Source organism: Myotis lucifugus, unplaced genomic scaffold, assembly GCF_000147115.1.
Source record: "Myotis lucifugus unplaced genomic scaffold, Myoluc2.0 scaffold_145, whole genome shotgun sequence".
In the NCBI taxonomy this organism is placed as follows: Eukaryota; Metazoa; Chordata; class Mammalia; order Chiroptera; family Vespertilionidae; genus Myotis; species Myotis lucifugus.
In genome coordinates this window covers 1,212,756-1,221,209 of record NW_005871193.1, presented here as the reverse complement: position 1 = coordinate 1,221,209, position 8,454 = coordinate 1,212,756, and the positions used below count along the sequence as shown (strand labels likewise).

The following is an 8,454-nucleotide window of genomic DNA, read 5'->3' as shown; positions in this document are numbered from 1 at the left end:
TCCGCGCGGCGGAGACCGCCCCGCTCCGGGTTCCCGTCACCCCGCCAGGGTTTCCCCGACGCCCCGCCTCCCGTTGCGCAGCGAAAGAAAGGGGCCGGGAGAGGCGGGGCCCGCCCCTCCTCCGTCCCTGATTGGTGGCTGCTGCTGTCCATCCAGAGTCTATTTTTGATGGAGTCGGGGGGGCCACCCAGGGTGCCCCAGATCACGTTTGCCACTAGCAGCCAACCAGTCGGGCCCGAGTCCGCGGGCCAAAAGCGATTGGGGGCGAGCGAGCTCGGCCCCACAGTTCCCGGTACGAGTGCCCCCCGCCCGAGCCCGAGGAGGTATATCCTGCCCCACCGGCCACCTCCCCTCGTGGAAGCGGAGCAGCGGCCTCGCTGTAGCGCAGAGGCGAGATGTAGCGAGCCGGGGGTCGCGGCTGGACGCTCGCCTTGGCTGGGAGTGTGGGGGGGCACGCCGGGGGCCGAGGAGGACGGCCGAGGAAGAGGAGTGATGAGAAGAGGGGGCACCCTGCCCTCCCCGAGACCACGGGCCCTTGCTGCCGCTCGCCAGGCGCCCCCCTTCCTCCTAAGCGAGGACCAGGTCAGTCCCCTTGCGGGGTGGGGGGCGGAGGGCGGGAGTCCTGGCTCGCAGCGCATTTGCTGAGTCCGAATCGGGGAGAGGCGAGGGAGGACAGCCGTTTGCTTCTCCCCCTCCGTGGGTTTGGGGATAGTAAAACGGGGCTTTTGTGTCCCCTTCTCAGGGCATCCTGGTTCCGTTTTTGCTTCTTTCATCCCAGGGCCTAAGGCCTGTCCGGAGTCTCTTTACTGGAAGGAGTGGAGTTAGGGACTGGCTTCCCTTCCTGCCCGTCTCCTTTCAGGTTAGGTGGCCTGCGTGGAAGACGGGACGAGGGAGGAGGGCCAAGTCTTAGCAGACTCAGAAAGTTTCCTGCCACAGGAGCAGTGGACTCCCTCCTGCTCAGAGGTTTCCGCTCGGGTGAGGGTCTTGGAAAGGACCACAGCCTAGGTTAAAGGAGCCTGGAAAAGGGAGTCCTGGCGGCTTGAGTTGACAGAAAACAATACTCATGGACCAGTTGCTGGAGTTGACCCACCCTTTCCCAAGCCGGAGTTGACTAATTGTGTGTTTGGAATACTTAAGGACCTATTCTTCTTAACCTCGGGAAATTCTCTTTAAAACTATTTTTTCACTTTGTAAAAGCTATTCTGGTGAAATGGAATAGGGTGGGATCAAGGCCTGGGGACTCCTTTAGGCAAAAAAAAAAAAAAAAAAGTGGGCTCATTACAGCCCAAAAGACATACACTCGGGAGCAAGTACATTTTGGTTTATGCTGCTTTGTTTCTTGTTTTGCTTGGTTTTGTGTTTTTTTAGTTGGTGCTTTTGTTTTTTAAGAATTCCACTATGTCCAACTCTCAGCAACCCTGGGGAACAGGGCGAACCGAGAGAACTGAAATGTGTGCATAACAACCAGTAGTTTTACCCTCTTTCTCTTCAAACTGCGATAACTCCCGTGTCCCTATCTGACAAGCTCACAGGGCCCAGAGCAGGGGGAGAGGAGCAGAGACAAGAGGCCTGGCTCCAAGTCAGCGTCTGAGCTTTTTGTAACACTGTTGACTCTCAAGGGCAGGAGTGGGGAGGCCTCTGGCTCTTGGCCTCGGGCTGGCAGGCTGGCCTCATTGCCCAGGGAGTCCTCCTATTTTTTTTTTTTTCTCAGGGGCTCGGGCGCTTGGGAGTCTGGGGACCTTCGCTCAGTGATCAGATTCTCCCTGGTTAATGGCCCTGGGTGGCTGTCTTGTGATTGTAAACAATCATGTTCTACAGTGGGGTGTCTGTGTGGCAAAGAGTCTGTGCCTGAATGTGCAACTGACTCCCCTGGGAGACCACATCTAAATAATCCCAGGTTCTTCGTGAGCATCCAAGAAGGGGTGTCCCCCAGGACATCCTTGCCCCCACCCCCGATTACTAAGAAGACAATGCAAGCTCTCCTGCACAGCGTCTTCCCCGTCCCAGGCTGCTCACCACTGTGGGTGAGCCCTGTGGAGCGGTGGGTTGCTGATTGCTGATTGGGAGGGTGGCGGGGATGGTGCCTGCTGGGCCTCCAGATGTTGCCGTGCAGGAATGGGTCATTTTAATGGCCAGAACAAACTCTTGGTCTTGTGCCTCCTTTTGTGCCTCCCAGTACGAGATGCCCTTTGCTGGATCATAACATTCTCTTCTTGTTGTCTTCCTCCCACATAAGGTATTCCACGCAGTTTCTCGTGACTTGAAGGACCGGGGATTCTGGGAGGTTCCAGGTCTTCCCGGGAAGGAAGGAAATCTCTGGAAGAAAGGTGAAAGACGACAGGCACTGCCCCGGGACCAGCAGAACCTGAGAAGCTGTGGGAAGCTTAAGGACACCAGCCAGAGGCGTGGGAAGAAGCCGCAGCCCCAGGCCCACGCTGCCTTCGGAAAGAACTGAACTCAAACCACTTTTCATGAAAGAAGGGCCGCCCCAGAGGTTACCCCACATTTGGCTGGGCTCTTCCACCCTGGATGTCCCCGCTCTGAGCAACCTGTTGCTGAGAACCAAAGAAGATAAGAGGCCTGATTAATTTCCCCCCAGCCCGGCGCTGGACAACAGGCGTCAGGCGTCTGCACCCCTAGTGGCTGGCTGCGGGGGCTGGTGAGGAGTTTCTGGTTCCCTCCAGCCTGCGGCTTCAGTGCTTGATGGGGCTGCCTGTTGGTCGATCAGTTTTTGCAGCACCTGGTAGGAGCGGAGAGCCGTGGGAAGAGGTCCTGCGGCACCCGAGCCTGGGTTCACCCCAAGACTAAGTTCTTTCCTGAGTTAGAGAGGGAGAGAGAAAGCGAAAAAGAAAAAGGAGAGAAGTTTCCCCTTCCTGTTTTCCCTTCCCGTCATGTCCTCTAAGTTGGAGCTGAAGGACATCCACCAGCTGAACGGGACTGGCCCTGCTGCTTCACCCTGCTCTTCCGATGGCCCCGGGCGAGAGCCCTTGGCCGGGACCTCCGAGTTCCTGGGGCCTGATGAGGCTGGGGTAGAGGTGGTGGTGATTGAGTCTCGGGCCAACGCCAAGGGGGTGCGGGAGGAGGACGCCCTGCTGGAGAACGGGAGCCAGAGCAATGAAAGTGACGACGTCAGCACAGACCGTGGCCCCGCACCACCCTCCCCGCTCAAGGAGACCTCCTTTTCCATTGGGCTGCAAGTGCTCTTTCCCTTCCTCCTGGCAGGCTTCGGGACTGTGGCTGCGGGCATGGTGCTGGACATCGTACAGGTAGGACCGGGGGAGGGCAGCTCCTGACCGTGAGTCCCGGGGCCACGTTTCCTCCTGAGATACGGCCTCTTGGCGCTTTCTCTCCACCTCCAGTCGGAAGCAGCTGCTGCTTCCTAGAATACGGTTTCCCTTTGGATCAGAGCCTCAGTTTCTTCTTGGTCTAGTTACTACAGACGCCTCGAGGAAGCCCGGTAGCCCCAGGGAAGTGGTCAGGGCAGTATTGCTTAACGGAAGCAGAATTGGTTCCAGAGCTCAGGTTGGAAGAGGAGCGATGGAATGGGGCTGTTGCCTGCCATTCCTCCTGGGCATTCCTGCTAAGCCCGGCTCAGCAGGAGACATTTCCATGGGTCTCCACTTTACGCTTTCTTTTCCCTTCCCTTGAGGTTTCAAGGATACCCATAGTAGAAAGCTCAGTTTCAAGTCTCCTTTCCATCCCCCTGCTGGGCAGGAATTTGCCTGGCTGCCAAGAGGGTCTCAAATGAAAAGGGAAGGTTCTTAAAGGCATTTTGTGTTGCTTATCTGCCTGTAACCTTGGCAGGATCTTGAGGCATGGGGCTGGGCACATGCTGTCTGTTGCATGTTTGGAGGGGGGTGGCATGATAAGACATAGAAGTGCTAATTCTGTGACATAAATGGGGGTAAAATGTAACCAGGCTTGGGCAAAACTGTCTTTGCTCCTTATCTGTCTTCATGAACCTGCCTTGGACAAAGAAAGCTCTTTTTTTTTTTCTTTATTGATTAAGGTATTACATATGTGTCCTTATCGCCCCATTGCCTCCCCACCCCCCCAAAGAACGCTCTTTTTGAGGCTACTGGGTAGAATTATGGATAAGAATTGGTAGGTCCTGGGAGAGCCAGGGATATGCTATATTAGTGTATTGTGGGTTAGGACTTACCCAAAACCTCCAGGTCCAAGAGATAGGTAATGTCTTCTTTCTAGATAAAAGTTTTTGAAGGACAGTAAGGCACACAGAGCTTTCTGACGATGCCACATTTAACTAAGTCAATCACTAGCAAATATTGCTGCTGAGTACTGGGCTTTGTCCTATGTATTCAGAGAAATACCAAATACTGCGGCTGAAGGAGATCTGGCCTTTGTTTTTTGTTTGTTTTTTTTTAATATGTTTTTATTTATTTCAGAGAGGAAGGGAGAGGGAGAGAGATAGAAACATCAATGATGAGAGAGAATCATCCATCGGCTGCCTCCTGCACACCCCCTACTAGGGATCAAGCCCACAACCTGGGCATGACTGGAATCAAACCCAGGACCCTTCAGTCCGCAGGCCGATGCTCTATCCACTGAGCAAAACCAGCTAGGGCTGCTCTTTAGGACCCATCAGTGTCTGTGACCGTGAAATCTCAGGAGGATATGGAGCTCAGCATCCCTCTCCCGTGCCAAGCCAACCCTACAAATGATGCCTGTGGTGATGCAGAATCCTGCTGATGGGTCTCCCCATGCTCTTGTCCCAGGAAACTGAGGGTAGTTGGTTCTAGGTGTTTCCTTCTTTGACTTGAGCCCTTCAGAAGAACCCTGCACCTTCACTGGCTAACGAGGATGTTGTTTATGTCATGCCAGAGTGCCTTGTACTGCCTCCTCACCCCTAACCTGTTACCTTGAGAATTGTTCCTCATGCGGGTGAGGAAGCCAGCTTGGAGCTGGGAAGGTCAGCTTTGGATTCCCCTTCAGTGGCTGCCCCTCCTCCTAGTGCAGTGAGAGTTGGGTAGCAGTTTCTCCACCTTTTCCATCCCTTTCCTGTGTCCTTGGTTCTCAGTTTTTAGAGTTTTTGAGTTCTGATTTGGTATCTACAAAAGGATATAGAACCGGGGTCCAATGGTGAACTGGGAGAGGGTTGTCTTTATTTTCTGGATATTGGTATGGGGAGCATTTGCTGGGCTCCTCAAAATGCTAATCATCTCCATTCTGTAGATAGGGACCTATGGCTTAGAGCAGTTAGGTAACTTGTCCTTGGTCATCTGACTCCGAGCCTGACCATTAACCTCTATGGCCTTCACCATGGCCATGATTCACCAGTTGATTTAAGAGTCTGGGAGGAGCCCTAATCGGTTTGGCTCAGTGGATAGAGCATTGGCCTGCGGACTGAAGGGTCCTAGGTTCAATTCCGGTCAAGGGCATGTAGCTTGGTTTCGGGCACATCCCCAGTAGGGGGTGTGCAGGAGGCAGCTGATCGATATTTCTCGCTCATCGATGTTTCTAACTCTCTATCTCTCTCACATCCTCACTGTAAAAAATCAATAAAATATATATATTTTTTAAAAAGAGTCTGGGAGGAGTCTGCTCTCTTTGTCTTCCCCTGAAGAACAGGGTGGACTGAAATCTGGAACAATTGGAGTTAGATTCTAAAACAAGCAAGAACAAAAGTTCTTAGAGGGCCCCCTGCCTTCCCTTCCCACATACTCTGAGAACTGTAGAGCTGGAAAAGGCTTCTGACATCTTGCCTCACCCCCACCCGACCCCCACAGCCTGAGACATTGAGAGATCTAGGTAGGGAACCTCTGGAGCCTGCCCAACACACCCACAGAGGGCCGAATTTGTCCTTGGCGTGGCACCTCAGCTCGCTGCAGAATTAGGTCCAGTTGGTATGGATGACAATGGCTGGATTGTCCTAGTCGCCTTCCCCCAGCCTCCCTACCACAGCTGGGCTGGAGCAGGCCCTGCAGAGAGCTGAAGAGAGCTTGGGAGAGAATGGGTGCAAAAAGAACAGGACATGAGACCACTGGGAGATTCTTAATCCGTATCCAGGGGAGCAAGAGGGGGCAACTGACCATCGCAGATTCCGGAAGAGCAGGGTGATGTCTAAGGATTCACACCTGCATTTCCCTTTCACAAGCTAAGATAGCCTTCAGTGAGGCCTCATCTGGGGGTTCCTAAAGACGGGGGACCGTGGGGAGGAGGTGGCTGTAAAGTGTCCCCAGTGTCTCGGAGCCCGTGTTGGTGCAGATGTTTCCTGGGCCCAGGGCCCCCAACCTTTCCCCACTGCTGGGGAAGACCCAGTCTCTTCCTGGAAGGCCCATTTCTGTCTCCTCTTATCTGCCCTCCTCTCTACTCATGTGTACAGCCCGCTCTGCTGTGAGATAGGGGCTGGCACACTGGCCAAAAGCAGGAAAAGGGTAAATGGACTATGATTTGCTCCAACTTCCCACCGTGGCTGAATGTTCCTGCAGCACTTGGGAGGGAAACAGCAGTGGGCCCAGTGTTGGAACTGAAGTGGATTGGGGTATGGAACCCTCCCTGCTGCACAGGCCTTGGGCCCCACCCCCTAGCTTGGTCCTGGCTGCTGCAGGGCACCTCACTCCCTTGTTCCGTTAGCCTTTTGAGGAATGGGGATGGCAGGAGGTGGTGTGTGCACCTTCACTGGAATCTCCAGCTGTGTTAAGAGGTCATTATTATAACGTACTGCTCACTCGCTGAGGACCCCAAGGAAAGGAGACCCCCTCCCCCAAGCACCGCCTTCTCTGGCTTCTCTACCTGCTGTGTGTGTGGGAGCATCCACAAAGATGAGAGTGGATGGCAAGCATGGCCTTGGACGAGTGGATTGGGAAAGGCACTCTCTCCTGTCTGGCCTGCTCCCGTGGCGGTGGGCATTCCTGGGCATGACACTCGGTTCCATCTCACTTGACCACCCCTTTCTCACAGCGTCCAGCTCTCTCTATCCTGGCGTTGCCCTGAGGTCCTTGGACAGCTAGAGGACACCTGCAGAGTTGTGTGTGTAGCAGGGAGGGTGGCTCAGACAGGTGAATACTGGGCTTACTCCAATCTGATCTGCAAGGTCAACTCCAGCCCTACTTCCCAGGGTCTCCCTCAGCCCGTGCTTACAGCTTATCTCTACCGATTTTAGTCTTAATGTCCTGACTCCTATTCTTCCTGGCTGTGACTTTCTTCCCCATTGCTACCCTCCAGGGTGTCCAGTGGGGAGGAGGCTCAGGACAGAACACTCCAAGGCAGGCAGGGGGAGGTGAGGGGTGGAAGGACAAAGGAGGGGGACTGGCAGGGCCACTGAGGTGATTGCTCTGAATCAGGATTAGTTCTGAGCGTGGGGCAGGCAGTCTCATCCCTCACCCCCAGAATATCAGGGACCAGTGAGCCCCACCTCCATAGGAAAGAACTGGAAAAGGAGCTGCATTTCTGAGAAGCAGTGAAATGTGTAGATCCGCCTCCCCCCACCCCCACCCTGCCCCGCAGTGGGGCCCTGCTTCCTGGAACGCACCCTTCTCCATCCCCAGCAGAGCAGGAAGGCGTGGGTGAAGGTTTGGCTGAAGGCTGAGCTGACAGGGCTGACGGGTTTGACTTCGTGGGCAGGCACTCCCAGCCAAGATGAACAGGATGGGCCTGAATTAGGCCCTGTCTGCCCTGCCACATATAGTCCTATGGGCTCCCGACTGCTTCCAGGCTGCCCCACATCACCATCTCTTCCCAGAGCTCTGTGTGTGAGCGCCCTGAGCTGCGTCTTTGAGAGGGTTTTGTGGGTAAAGAAAGCGGGTGTGTAGGACTTGGCTGCTCTGACCCAAGGGCCAGCTTGGCTTCACCGGGCTGGGCTCAGGGTGCCTGAGGTTGCTGTATTCTATGCGGATGAGGGGACTTGCGTAGGAGCTGTTACTGTGGCTGCTTTTCTCCCCGCCTGCCTGTCTCTCCTCTTCGCACTATGAAAACCCTACATCTTCTTGGTCCTTGTGTAATTAAAAGGAGAGAGGTAGAGAGAGAGGGGGCATTTGGGGAATGCTGATAGTGGCTGCCAGTGGGGCTTAGCTGAGCCTCATATATTATTTTTCTTAAATGATTATAAAGACAAACAATATTCCTTGGAAATGGTTCAGAAACTATTACTTGCATATACTCGGAGCATTTCTTTCTGGGCTCTTTCCTCTTTCACTCGGCCAGTGCATATGCATTACATACACCTCTTGGAGAACAGAGCTGGGCGCGGGGGTGGGGAGGCGGGGGGAAGAGGTGTTGAAGCTGTGCTCAGAGAGGCCTTTGAAAGCCCACAGTAGGCCACCCTCCTGAGGAGAGGGGAATTCTTCCCTCTCTGAACTGTTGTCCAGTTTAGGTGAGGAAAGAGGAGGTGAGCAGAGCAAGGCCGGGCCTGCAGGGACCTGGAACCCCAGGTTATCACAGCATCCAAAAGTGACAGCCCCCGAGCTCCTCCCAGGCCCATGGGGCTCACTGTGG

At 54.6% G+C, this 8,454-nt stretch overlaps 1 protein-coding gene across 5 annotated transcripts in view; it reads left to right on the top strand.

Annotated features, from left to right (window-relative positions):
- SLC41A1 (solute carrier family 41 member 1) overlaps positions 1-8,454 on the top strand; it is a 20,593-nt gene that overhangs the window by 653 nt on the left and 11,486 nt on the right. For 3 of the 5 annotated variants that reach the window (XM_014460925.2, XM_014460926.2, XM_023759011.1), the window contains one exon: positions 2,237-3,266. In XM_014460925.2, coding sequence (XP_014316411.2) covers positions 2,892-3,266 — 375 coding nt within the window. In that variant the 5' untranslated portion in view covers positions 2,237-2,891. Of the gene's footprint in view, positions 1-171; positions 583-742; positions 860-2,236; positions 3,267-8,454 lie in introns of those variants that run through there. The other 2 variants (XM_014460927.2, XM_014460928.2) reach the window with 2 other exon arrangements.